Raw genomic sequence first — 12,965 nt, forward strand, 5'->3', positions numbered from 1 at the left:
GTTATTACATGGCGGTTTTATAGAACCGTCGTCTTTTAAAAAACAACGACGGTTTTCACTTAGACCGTCGTTTTTTTCTAGTCGTCTTTGTCACTTTTTGTAGTAGTGAAAAAATCACTATTATCGAAAGAGGTGGTGATTGCAAGAACTTGGAATTGCAAAAAAAGTGTCAACAGTTTTAGTAGAAGCATAAATCCATATGAAAAGTCAAAGATTTATAAACACTATTAAAAAAATCAAGCTGAAAATCAACTATAAAATAATGCTACAAGTATTATGGTGTACTAGGGGTATTTTTGGTAGTTCAATAGGGTGTACTTAGTTAATTTTACGTTTTAATTAAAATATTAGGGTGTACTTAGATCATAGGGTGTACTCAATTAATTATAGGGTTCGTTTAGCAGCACTCTTTTTAAAAATGATACATGGCAAATAGTCTAGCAAAATAACATGCCTTGTGAAGCTTAAGCATATATATATATATGTATATATATATATATATGTATATATATATATATATATGGGGGCGGATTCGTGGCACCACATTTTTGACACAAGTTTTGACACAATTTTTGGGCCATTAGATTACTCCACTTTTAATGGTTGAGATTAAATCTGACATGACAAATAGTTTTAATGTTTTAAATAAACAATCATTAATTTTATTTTCTCTCTCCTAAAAATAAAATAAAATAAATTTCTCTCTCCTCCCTTTTTTTTGGAAACGTAATCTCTTTTCTTGATACTATCCTTTTTTACTTGGGACTCTAATCTCTCTTCTTTCTCACGCATACCTCTCTCTCTCTCTCTCTCTCTCTCTCTCTCTCTCTCTCTCTCTCTCTCTCTCTCTCTCTAACAAGAAAAAATAGGCCTTTCATGTTCAACATCCGTCTGGGCGGTATCAACGTCAACCGGCCTTGTCTCTCATTACAGAGTTGAGAATCATTCCATTTTATTGAGATCTGGATTTGAATAATGAAGATTTCAGATTTTATAATCTGGGTTCTGTTCAAATTTCAAAGCTGTGAAGCAATCGACATCGGGTTTTGTCTATAGTTTCCCTCGAGTTAGCTTCCTGTGAGTTAAATTTTATGATTTTGATGTGATTTCAATTATGGGTACTTTCATTTTTGTTATTCATGCTGTTGTTTTGGATTGGTTTTTGATGATTTTCATGCTAACTTTATATTTGCAAGGGGCATGAATTAGTTTATGTTTCATTTTTAAACTCAACTCTCAAAGTTGAGAAATTTTATGCTTGCAGTTATTGGACTGATAGTTTCCTTCAGCTTCTATTGGCTCTCAGCTAGTATTCTTGTAAATTTTGATATTTTTCAATATTGTTTCGGAGGCTAGCTTAGTGTGTATGCTCAATGATATGCTTAAATATCTATTTCTGGTTGCTGGTGATTGAGAATTCTATTGCTAATGTGACATTTTGTTCTTGCAGAGGTTGAGTTCAAAAACCAAGTATGATGCTTTGAATAAACTAAATGAAGAGCTTGTATGCATCTTTTATATCTCTTATTTCAAAATCAATCTTGCTTTATTCATGCTGTGCAAATCTCATATTATGTTCTGTCAACATCTTAGGTCTCGTTAACTGATGCACAGACTACAAGCAATCAAAGCCAAACAAATCGAATAGCATGTAAAATCAGGGTTATGCACCAGTATTTGAAGAAGGCACAAAGTCTAAATGTGGCAGTCATGGTGATATGCAACAGTCAAATGAGAAGAAAAGTCGTGATGAAGAGTTTGAGCATGACAGTAATGGATACAGTGAAGAGGTTAGAGCCAGACAAGGCCAAGATGACAAATGTTGCAAATGACGGATTTAATGGGTAGAATTACGATGACAAATACAATTTTGATGAATTATGACTCAAATAGTCAACTCAATTATCTTGATTTAGATTTTTTTTTTCATTAATCAATTGTATCATGTTCCGATCTATAAGTTAAGCAATTGAATCTTATGGTTTTTGACAACTTTTTCAAATTGGTATCAGTCCGAGGAGAGATGCTATTGAGCATTGTTTGTATGTGTCTTCGAACTATAACCATGAGCAAAATTTGTAAATGGAAACACTGAATTGTTGGTTCAAAGTTCACACTTAAGAAAGTGTTGGATCCAATGCATTTAAACCAACACATGGCATGCCACATTTTTACAGATGGAGAAGGAAATTAGAGAGCTGAAAAAGCACTGTTTTGGGATATTCATCAATAGAGTGAACAGTTGTGACACCGAGCAAGTCATTCTATAAGGTCTTTTGAAGAGAGTTGTGTTATTATTTTGCTGTAAGCCTGTAACAGAGCATCCATCATTATTGTGTTCACCATTTGCAGGAAATTTCCAGCCTTTCTTGTTGGCGGAGTCTCTTTGGTTGCTGCAATCAAGGGTATGAAAGAAGCACCAACTAAAGTTTTTAAGAATCCAGAAGCATAAGAAATTGAGTGTAGAGAGAAGCACCAGTTGACAACAATGTTTCCCTGTTTTCTTCTTCCTAAATTCAATACAGACAACACCAAAAAGCTTCTCAATATTTTACACAAGTCTAAGCAAAAAAGGCTTCTTAATATTCCATACAAGTCTGAGGAAAATTTCAACTTCCAAGCTGTTCAAAGTTTGCTAGTGAGAGTAAGATACTTGGTATGATAGCCCTAAGCTATAATTTTGCATGTCTTCTTCTTCCTTAACTCAACACTGGCAACACCAACAGCCTTCCCAACTCATAAAGCCTTGGCCTCAACTTCAACCTCCTCACCATAGTAAGCAGAATTCAAGTATGAAACATTGATATCTACTGAAACTCCGAAGCTGGGAAGAAAAAAATAATCATACAAGGGACAAGTTAAAAACTTTAACCTATGTTTTCATTCAAACCATACTTATTTAACAGATAATTTATTCCGTGAAATACTTCATTGATCAAAGCTATAAATTAAAAAAAAACTCACCATTAACAATATTCTTGGTCATCACTCTCCACATCTTGGCACAAGTCTTCTAACTCTTCATTGCCTGAATTTAGATTCATAATAATCAAGTTAAACATAAGCTTTTTAAACCTTATTATTAGAAATAGCAACAATAAAAAGTGCACAAACTTACATGGATTTGTTGATTCATTCTTTCTTCTTTTCAGATTTGATGGACAATTTCTTTTGTCATGTTGTGCTATCTTTTTGCATAATGCACACTTTCTTTTCTTCTTGTTTTGAGCCAACTCAATTCCACTTTTTATCCTTTTGGAACCGCTAATATTATCCTTCTTTCTACCCTTAGTTTGTGAGATATTGGGGTCCAAAAGCAACAATTGAGAGGAATCAATATTAGTACTACATGGATCACCTGTTGTTGAGGAAGGAATTGTTGCATGTTGAGTAGAATTTTCTGATAGTTTCTTGGACAATTCCTTTATAGCTTCCATGAAAGTTGTGTCTGCCTCATTTGAAGATGCTGCAATGCAAGCCAACTTTGTTGCTTGATGACACATATGGCTAAGTCGCAAAGCCTCTGATTCTTCTTTACCATCATTTGTCACCAAAATTTTAAAATCCATTATCCTAAATTTGTTTGCTTCTTGTCTCCATCTTGGAAGAATAAAATGGTCAGGTAGTGTATCTATATCAAGGCGGACAAATACTTTCAATAAATGTCGACAAAGTATTCCAACGAACTCAAAATTTTGGCATTCACACATACCTTTGTATGTTTGCAAATTTAACTTCACCACAAACTCTTCATGCTCTCCAAGTTTTGTTTTCACTAGGTATGCATGATATTCGTTGTCACATGGCATTTCTTCAACTTTATAGAGATTAACTTTACTCCATTCATCCTTGAACTTGTTGAAAACATTTCTAGTATACAACTTCGCAGCATGTTTCAAAAGGAATTCTCCTTCATTCACAATGCGATACTTGTGTTCTGATTCAAAATCTTCATCACTTTCTCTATCCATGATTCTCTCCAATGCTTGGTCATATTTGACAACAAACTCTCTAAGATTTGTTGTTGGTGTAATGAATCCATCAAAAAAAGAATTAATACCCTCACTACGTCCAGTAGTGTTCATTCCTGCAAAAAATATGCTACGATTATAAACAGGAACCCAAGAAGAATTTATGTCATATAAACTGTTCAACCAGTCATCATTATCCAATGCATATTCTTTCATCAATTCCTTCCACTTTTCTTCAAATTCCTCTATCTTGTATGTTGACCGAATACATTTCTTCATGTGAATTTTGAATTTGGACTTCTTGAAATACACATGTGACAATTTTTCTGCAAACTTCTTCTTAATATGCCAGAGACATAACCGATGATGAGTGTTAGGAAAAATCTTGGCAATTGCTCCTTTCATTGCCAAGTCTTGATCAGTAATAATGGAAACTGGATGACGTCCTCCCATTGCTTCAAGCCATGTCTCAAACAACCACAAAAATGTCACCTCTGACTCATCTTGTAAAAGTGCACATCCAAATTGTATTGATTGCAAATGGTGGTTTACTCCTGTGAATGGTGCAAATGGCATATCATACTTGTTTGTCCTATAAGTTGTGTCAAATGTGACTGATGAGTCGATTTTATATTATATATTTAACCATATTCTTAGTATATTTTGGTTAATATTTTGGAAGAATTTTGATACTTTGAATTATATTTCCAATATAGGGTTTTCGACTTCCTCCGGAGCAAAACATAATCAAATGGACGAATTTTGGAGTAATTCCAGTTGGACGACGTTCGTGAGTCACTTAGCTTGATCGATCAGAATTTCAGACTTTTCCACCAAGCGATGATTTCTGGCGAATAAATAAAGGAGCAGCGCCATGCTGGAACAGTGATGTTTTGGGCTTTATTGCATTTTTGGAGCCCAAGATGACTCGATGGGTTCGTGGCCTTCTGGAGAAGTGTTCGAATATTTTTATCTTTAAGACGAGCTATCTTGGGCCAGATTTGAGAAGATTTGAGACCAAAACGTGGCTGGGCAGATTTGGGCAGATTCTCCTAATCCAATTTGGACTTTATTTCCTAGTCTTATTTTATTTTAACTTAGTTTCCTGTGGATTGGGTAGCTAGGTTTTAGGAGGTATTTAAGCTTCTTTTCACAGCAATTTAGAGGATCTCCTTTAGAACTTCTTTTGGCTTTGGAGCAATTGCTAGGTTTTGGATTTTCGCTACTTTCAGTGTTTTCATTCTTATTCATTCAATGATATTTTCTTGGATTTCAATTATGATTATGTGTAACTAATTCCTTTGCTAGAGGCCGTAAGCCTTAGCATGAATATGTAGTTTTATTAATTTGCTTATGAATGGATGCATGTTTGCTTTGAATTATTAATCACTGTGTTTAAAACTATCTATCTATTTTAATGATTGATCACCATTAGGATATGTAGACAAGTAATTTGATGCAATTTCTGTTGGAACATCACCCTGAAATTGAGGAGGGCTTCTTGTGATTAGTAATTGTAAGTTCACTTAAGGCGAACATCACGCTCTTAAGGGTTGCATGGTTTTGCAGAGGGTTTTCACAAAGCTTAATGAGTCTTGCATATTTATATTTGATCTGAACATCACAGACGGATTGCATGTTAGATATATGCGCTTGAACATCACAAGGAAAATATGCATTAGGAAAACCTAACCTTCAAAGCATATGTGGAAATTCATAAGTAATTGATAGAATTGCATAGATTATACGTGTTATAAACCCTAGTTTTCTAAATTGTTAGTCTTTAAAATGAAATCGCTTTCTTCTGTGTATTATTTCCCAACTTTAAGATTTCTTTAATACTGTTAGTTTAATCTTTTCAAATTCATAAACTTCAAATCTTTGATAAAATCTATTTTAGTTATTAATTAAGAGTTAGTTTAATTACAGATTAGTCAAACAATCTTTGGGGACAACGACCTTGCATGAGCATTTATACTACAATTACCTTGTATTCTTGCAAGTATTTTCAGTGATTTTAACTGCTTGCTCAGTACTAAAAATCCTATCGTGACTACATCTCCAAAATAGTGGTACGCCAAGCGTGATCGAGCATCCACCCAAAAGAAATTAGAAGCCCTTCCATTTTCATCACACTGAATGGCATAAAAAAATTGAGGATTCTCAGCTTGCTTCTTCCTAAAGTAAGTAAGGATCGATTGCATCACCTCCATCCAATTGTCTATGTCGGACATTTCTCAAGTGGTTATAACAATCTCTATTGTTAAAACCAATATGCGGGCCACCAAGGATTGAAGGAACTTTTGCAATTGGCAAATTTTCTTCATGAAATGTTTCAGTCAGAATTTTAGCTACTTTTGGCATAACCTTATTTGACTTCATTTTCATTCTTCTTTCCGGTGTAACTGGCTTGTGATTGTGAGAGTCTTGGAAACTTGAAACTTTCCATTTGTTTGACCATCTATCAAGCTTAATTCTCATACTTGCTTTGCATCCACATTTCACTGTAGAACAATTTTTACTCGTTCTCTTCATATTCTCAATATCACTTGCGTCTCTCTCATCATTCCCTTCTGAAGCCTTATGTGACGTATTTTTGGGCATGTATTTCCCTTCATGTGCACAAACAAATTGTCTACTCGTTACCTCATCTAAACGCCTTCGTGTCTTGGAGGAAGATCGAGTTCTGATCCAGAATCCCTCTTGTCGGCCATACTCTTCATAATAGTTTCTTGCTTCTTCCATTGTGTCAAATACCATCCCAACATATGGTACTTTTAATTGTGCCACTTTCTGTTTTGGAGTACTTTTTTCACCATTCTCCACTTGAATTATCTGCTCTACCTATTGAACATATTAATCTTTCTTAATGATGCAACTTAGAAAAACATTAATACATATGTTAATGCAATATTAAATATAATGGAGTAGACTATCATACTAATTTTAAAATATAATTATTATCTTCCTATTTTGACATCTCAAATTCAAGCATCTGATTCAATCAAAGAGCTGAGAACTTGAAAGATCAATATAGGCATATAGAAAATCGATTAAAGATAATATGACAGTATGAATTGGGTTGAGGCAAAGCCAGCCAACAAGAGTCACACAATATATATGGAGCAAGCAATAAATTTTGAGTTCTACCAGAAGCATAGCATATTAAGTCTCTCATATAATCTATTAAGATATTATCAAGTGTTGAAAAGCTTACCTCCTCGATGTTGCCATCCTCTGTCATAGTGTTGAGAGAAAGCATACCTTCAGTCAGCATATCTTTATAGTCCCTTGCAAATATAAAGTTAGCATGAAAATCGTCAAAAACCAATATGAAACAACAGCATAAATAACAAAAATGAAAGTACCCATAATTGAAATCACATCAAAATCATAAAACTTTAACTCACAGGAAGCTAACTCTGGAAACTATGAATAGAATCCAGTTTTAGTTGCTTCACAGCTCTGAAGAGAGGCGAAAATTTGAAGTGGTCTATAATTTACTGAGTACTCTAATCCCCAATACAAGTGAGACCAAGATGGCTGACTGGAGTTCCACAAATCCTCTAGTCATGTCATGGCTTCTCAATGCAATTGAGCCTACAAGGAAAAAAGATGGAGGTGGAGGTTTTTTTTGGTCGCAGGAAAGAGCGAGAGAGAGAGAGAGAGAGAGAGAGAGAGAGAGAGAGAGAGGGTATGCGTGAGAAAGAAGAGAGATTAGAGTCCCAAGTAAAAAAGGATAGTATCAAGAAAAGAGATTACGTTTCCAAAAAAAAAAAAAGGGAGGAGAGAGAAATTTATTTTATTTTATTTTTAGGAGAGAGAAAATAAAATTAATGATTGTTTATTTAAAACATTAAAACTATTTGTCATGTCAGATTTAATCTCAACCATTAAAAGTGGAGTAATCTAATGGCCCAAAAATTGTGTCAAAACTTGTGTCAAAAATATGGTGCCATGGATCCGCCCCCTATATATATATATATATATATATCTTTCCTTGTTTCATGTGAAATGTAAACAAACTATCACATTAACTTGATGGTTAACAATGTGATTGGGGACAGGATATGATGCTTGGTGGGACTAAAACAACCGCCGACACAGCTGAGTTTGCATTTGCAAACCATGAACAAACCAATGCGGTGATGGGAAAAGCCAGGAAAGAATTGGATGATGTAGTTGGCAAAGGAAACATTGTACAAGAAACTCATATTTCCAAATTACCACACTTACAAGCTGTGGTGAAAGAAACTCTGCACCTGCATCCAATCCTGCCACTTTTAATCCCTCACTGCCCAAGTGAAACATGCACAGTGGGAGGCTACACCATTCCAAAGGGTTCTAGGGTTCTTGTTAATGCATGGGCTATTCATAGGGACCCTTCTAACTGGGAAGACCCATTGGATTTTGATCCAGACAGGTTTTTGCACGGCAAATGGGACTATAGTGGAAGTGACTTCAACTATTTACCATTCGGATCAGGCAGAAGAATATGTGCTAGGACAACAATGGCTGAGAGGATGGTGGTATATACACTTGCTACACTCTTGCATTCCTTTGACTGGAAATTGCCACAGGGGGATGAGCTGGATCTTTCAGAGAAGTTTGGGATTGTGATGAAGAAGAAGATACCTTTGAGTCTCATCCCAACTCCAAGGCTATCGGATCCAGCACTTTATGAGTAGCCTGCAATATTTCAAGATGTTAATGCTTTTGATGATTGAATTTCTACTTGAACTACAGTTTATATGAACTTGATCAATAATTAAGATTAGCAACTTGACCGTCTAACATCGAGAACTAATTCAAATGTTATTTCCTCTCTCGAAAATTCATGTATAGTATTGGTAATGGAAAACCTCAAGGCCTATGAGCTTCTACACATACCAAAGAATTATTGATCCCAATGATAAATGAGCACATGTGATGCAACGGTACTTGTGCAAGGGCAAGCTCCGTATACCTGGAATTATGCACAAAAGACAAGATAAAACACTCAAAAATATTGATGTTCAGAATCCTCATATTATGAGACAAGAAGATAATGTTCTCTTTGTGTTCAATTTCAATTCTCAACAACTGCCTTGAGAAGTCTGAGCATAGTATTTAAAGACTTAATCTCTCATCCCTTAGAGCGTTTCTAGCAATAGCTCGTTGCCAAGGCAGGACAAGGCCCAAGCCCAGCATCTAAGTAATGTAATTTAGGCAAGAGATACCACCATCCTTATTTATATACTCACAAAGTACTCACAACAGCAACTAAGCAACTCTCGAATACAAATTCTCAATGTTTACAAAGATGATTCTTCTAAGAGTGTTTAGAGAGAATCTTTGAAAACTGAAAGTGTAAATTGTATTCTGCTTACAACTGAGGCCGAAGCCAGCTTATATAGGGGAAAACAACTATGGTTACCTAGAAAGTAACTAGGGTAACCGAAAGTAACTCGGGTGGTGAAGGCAATAATGAGAGCGTGGGAACAACCCAATTCAGCTGTCAAATTTGTCTTCAGCAACTTTACTTTTACTTTGCTTTCGCAACTTTTACTTGGGGTGAAATGTCGGGCAACTTTGCTTTACTTTTACTCTGGGCAACTTTGCTTTAACTTGGGTGAACTGTCGGGAATCTGACCGAGCGCCACGGGAAAGCAGGCGGCTGCTTTAACAAGATGCTGCAATCATTTCCACCGGGCAATTATTGTGTCGGCAATCGCTTAGCCGACCCTAAGTCATAGGCGTCGTAGGGCTGATTGCCTTCATACAGGTGTCTTCATACCAAGATTTCTTCTTGGGCTTGGGCTTATCCGCTCTGGCTCTTGCATGGGCTGGCAACTAGATGACGAGGGAGAATCATTGTCCTCATCATCATCCATTTGAGAGGCTTGATGAAGCAACGGAGGGCAATTTCTCGATGTCGGCTTTGGACTTTCCTTCAACTGAGTACGCCAAGTGACAGATCCAGGGGGAGACCGGAATCGAATGTATGGAACGGATCAACCGGAAGGTCATTGTAGACATATTTGGCAATTCACAACTCAAACTTATCCCACCATTTGACCAAAATTGGCAAGAACTCGTATCAATAGTGACCCTGTAAGACCATTTGAGTATCTAGGAACCTTGTACCGAAAGCGAGAAACAGATTCGCTTAGGAAAGAATAGATCAACTTTGGTGAACTTGGCTTTATGGTGAAATGGCGGATGAGCGCCAAAAGCAATCGAGAATTTCATCAAGCTGGGCCGTGCTTTTCCCACCAATGGAGGAACCAGAAGGGAAAAGGACTTTTAAACTTATTGTCAAAATTAATGAACCAGGAATGGCTAAAATCCTCGGACTGGTGAAGGAAGATAATGTACCAGGCTTCAATATAATCAGAATAATTATATTGTAATTTTGACGATCTGGAGGGTTTTCAACTGTAGGGATGATTACTCGAAGGACTCTTGGCTTATGACTCTGTGTATGTAAAGGGAATGATAAAGGATGATCTCAGGATGATCTCGATCCCTTATCGGCTTGATTTCAACTGATTGGGTCTCAAGCAATATATCTCTATAATACTTTAGGGACTTATATGGGCTGGGAGGCATATAATGGAAACCAGGAGGAAAATAATGCTTAGCAATGGCAACTGGGTCAGAATGAATATCATAATTTGGCTCAATGATAAATAAATGGGAATTACTCTTAGGCAGATAGGGAGACGACTTCTTGAATGCAACTGAAGGACCTGCAAATGGGTCATAACTGGAGACTAATGTGGACTTGTAACTAGGACCGACTTGACTGTTGAGCCCAAGGCGGAGAACTTATTGGCAATCGAGATTGAGAGGCAACTTGGGCTTAGGCTGACTCATGGAAGCGGGAAGATTCTGGGCGATCGATGACTTTTGTTGGGCAACCGACTCGCTTGGCTTTTTGGTGACTCTTTCGCTTATCTTTTTTGGGTGCCATTGTGTATCCTGCAAGAATTCTCTTGTAAGAAAGTCAGGAATGGAATTCTCACTCCCTCTCAAATACTCAATATCAAAATCAAATATGCTCAAAATACTTTGCCATCGTGCAAAAATCTGTTTAGATGCAATGTTCTGGACATCTTTTTCTAAAACATGTTTTGCAGATTTACAATCAACTCGGATCAAAAAGTTTTGATTTAGCAAATCATCTTGAAATTTACTGATGCATAATACAATAGCTAATATTTCTTTCTTAATAGTACTATAATTATATTGCGACTGAGTCCAAACACCAGAATGGAAACGAACAATCTGTTCTGGAGAATTTGGACAGGCTCTTTGCTTAAGAATGCCACCATAACCTATGTCAGAGGCATCGGTTTCAACTATTTTGAAGAAATCAACTGAGGGTATACCAAGACAGGGAAGTGTCTTGACATGGGCTTTTATCTGTTTGACTATTTTTGTATGGGTGTTTGACCACGGAGAGGATTACTCTGCAGCCTATCAAACAGGGGCTTACATTGTTTTCTCAGATTTTGGTAAAAGTCAGAAACATAATTAAGAGATCCTAAAAACCTCTAGAGTTGACTCTTATCAAGAATCTGATCAGGAAACTTATCAGCAAATTGGATAACTCGATCAATTGGAGAAGTTTGCGACTGACAAATGTTGAAACCAAGGAATCGAATGTTGGTTTGAAACAATTTGATTTCTTGGCAGAGACAACTAGACCATTTTGTTTGACAATTTGGAGGAACTTATGCTAAGTGTTTCCAATGCTGTTCTACAGACTCAGAGAAGATAAGAACATCATCAATATAGACAATAGAAAAATGACTATAAGGATTGAATATTTCATTCATGATGTTCTGGAATTCACTAGGAGCATTTTTTAAACCAAACGGCATAACATTCCATTCATAATGACCGAAAGGAGTAACAAATGCAGTCTTATACCTATCTGACTCATCTATTTGGATTTGCCAGAAACCACTTTTCATATCAAACTTAGAATAGACAACTGCTTTTTCTAATCGACTAATTAGGTCTCGTTTATTAGGTATGGGGTACCTAATCCATTCTAAGACCGAATTAAGGGGCTTATAGTTGATGACTAATCTTGGGACTCCTCTTTCTAGTTCAGCATTTTTCTAGACATAAAAAGCAGGACACGACCAAGGAGACTTACTCTTACGGATTATTTTCTTTTGAAGCAACTCATGGATTTCTTTTTTACAGAATTCCATTAACTCTTGACTCATTTGGATTGGCCTAGCTTTAGTGGGAATATTTTTCTCACTAAAGGTTTTGATATAGGGGAGACTGACAACGTGCTGTTTCCTATACTGTAAAGCGTTAGGCAAATCAGAACAAATTTCATTTTTTAACTTATTTTCAAATTGTTGAATTTGCAACTGTAAAGACTCATCTTTCAATTGTTGTTCAATTCTTTTAAACTTAATTTCTTCTTTTAGGAAATTCAACTGTTTGACTTTTCTAATGACCTGAACGGACTTAGAGACTGACTATTTCTGTAAGGCCCTTAGGTTGTGCAACTCAGGCTTAGAAAGGAACTCAAACTTAACCTTTTCTCCTAAGTAGGTGGATATGACACCATCATAATCTACCTGGAGGGGATACAATAAGGAGATGAAGGGTAAACCTAAAATGACTTCATCAGTGATATTTTTGACTAAGACAAATGAGGTTTTAAAGCAGACTTTGTTTTGGCATACATGGGCTTTTGGTATTTCGTAATTCAACTGAAGGGATTTTCCTGAAGCAAGACTTAGGATTCCTAGACTTGTAATACTTAGTAGGAATTAGACCTTCCTGGATACAATTAAGGTCGGCTCCTGAATCAAACAAGGCAACTGTGGTGAATTCAAATTTCTGGACAAATATGGTGACTTTAGAATACCATTTTCTAAAGTTGACTTGGCGAATTAGATTTACGGCTTGTTTACTATCAGAGGGTTCATCATCGGAATGATGAGGACTTTCTGACTGACTTCTAGACTCAGAAGATTCCTT

General features: G+C 36.2%; 1 protein-coding gene and 1 pseudogene across 1 annotated transcript; one reads left to right on the forward strand and one right to left on the reverse strand.

The window, feature by feature from the left end:
* Positions 1-2,966: 2,966 nt before the first annotated feature.
* On the reverse strand, positions 2,967-4,547 carry LOC148915674 (protein FAR1-RELATED SEQUENCE 5-like). Its single transcript, XM_089041975.1, has 2 exons — positions 3,119-4,547; positions 2,967-3,028 (listed from the first exon to the last, which is right to left on the reverse strand). The coding sequence occupies exons 1-2, from the start codon at positions 4,545-4,547 to the stop codon at positions 2,967-2,969; spliced, it is 1,491 nt and encodes a 496-aa protein (XP_088898101.1).
* A 3,494-nt stretch (positions 4,548-8,041) lies between these two features.
* Positions 8,042-8,659, forward strand: LOC103337305 (flavonoid 3',5'-hydroxylase CYP75B138 pseudogene; annotated as a pseudogene).
* Positions 8,660-12,965: the final 4,306 nt, after the last annotated feature.

This window comes from Prunus mume, linkage group LG7, assembly GCF_029339155.1.
Source record: "Prunus mume cultivar Tortuosa linkage group LG7, ASM2933915v1, whole genome shotgun sequence".
NCBI lineage: Eukaryota > Viridiplantae > Streptophyta > Magnoliopsida > Rosales > Rosaceae > Prunus > Prunus mume.

Excerpts from the sequence above, each read along its gene's own strand:
- LOC148915674 (XM_089041975.1), bottom strand. The coding sequence starts at position 4,547 with ATGCCATTTGCACCATTCACAGGAGTAAACCACCATTTGCAATCAATA. Across the intron at positions 3,029-3,118 it reads GAATGAATCAACAAATCCAT|GCAATGAAGAGTTAGAAGAC; the intron begins GTAAGTTTGTGC and ends ATCTAAATTCAG.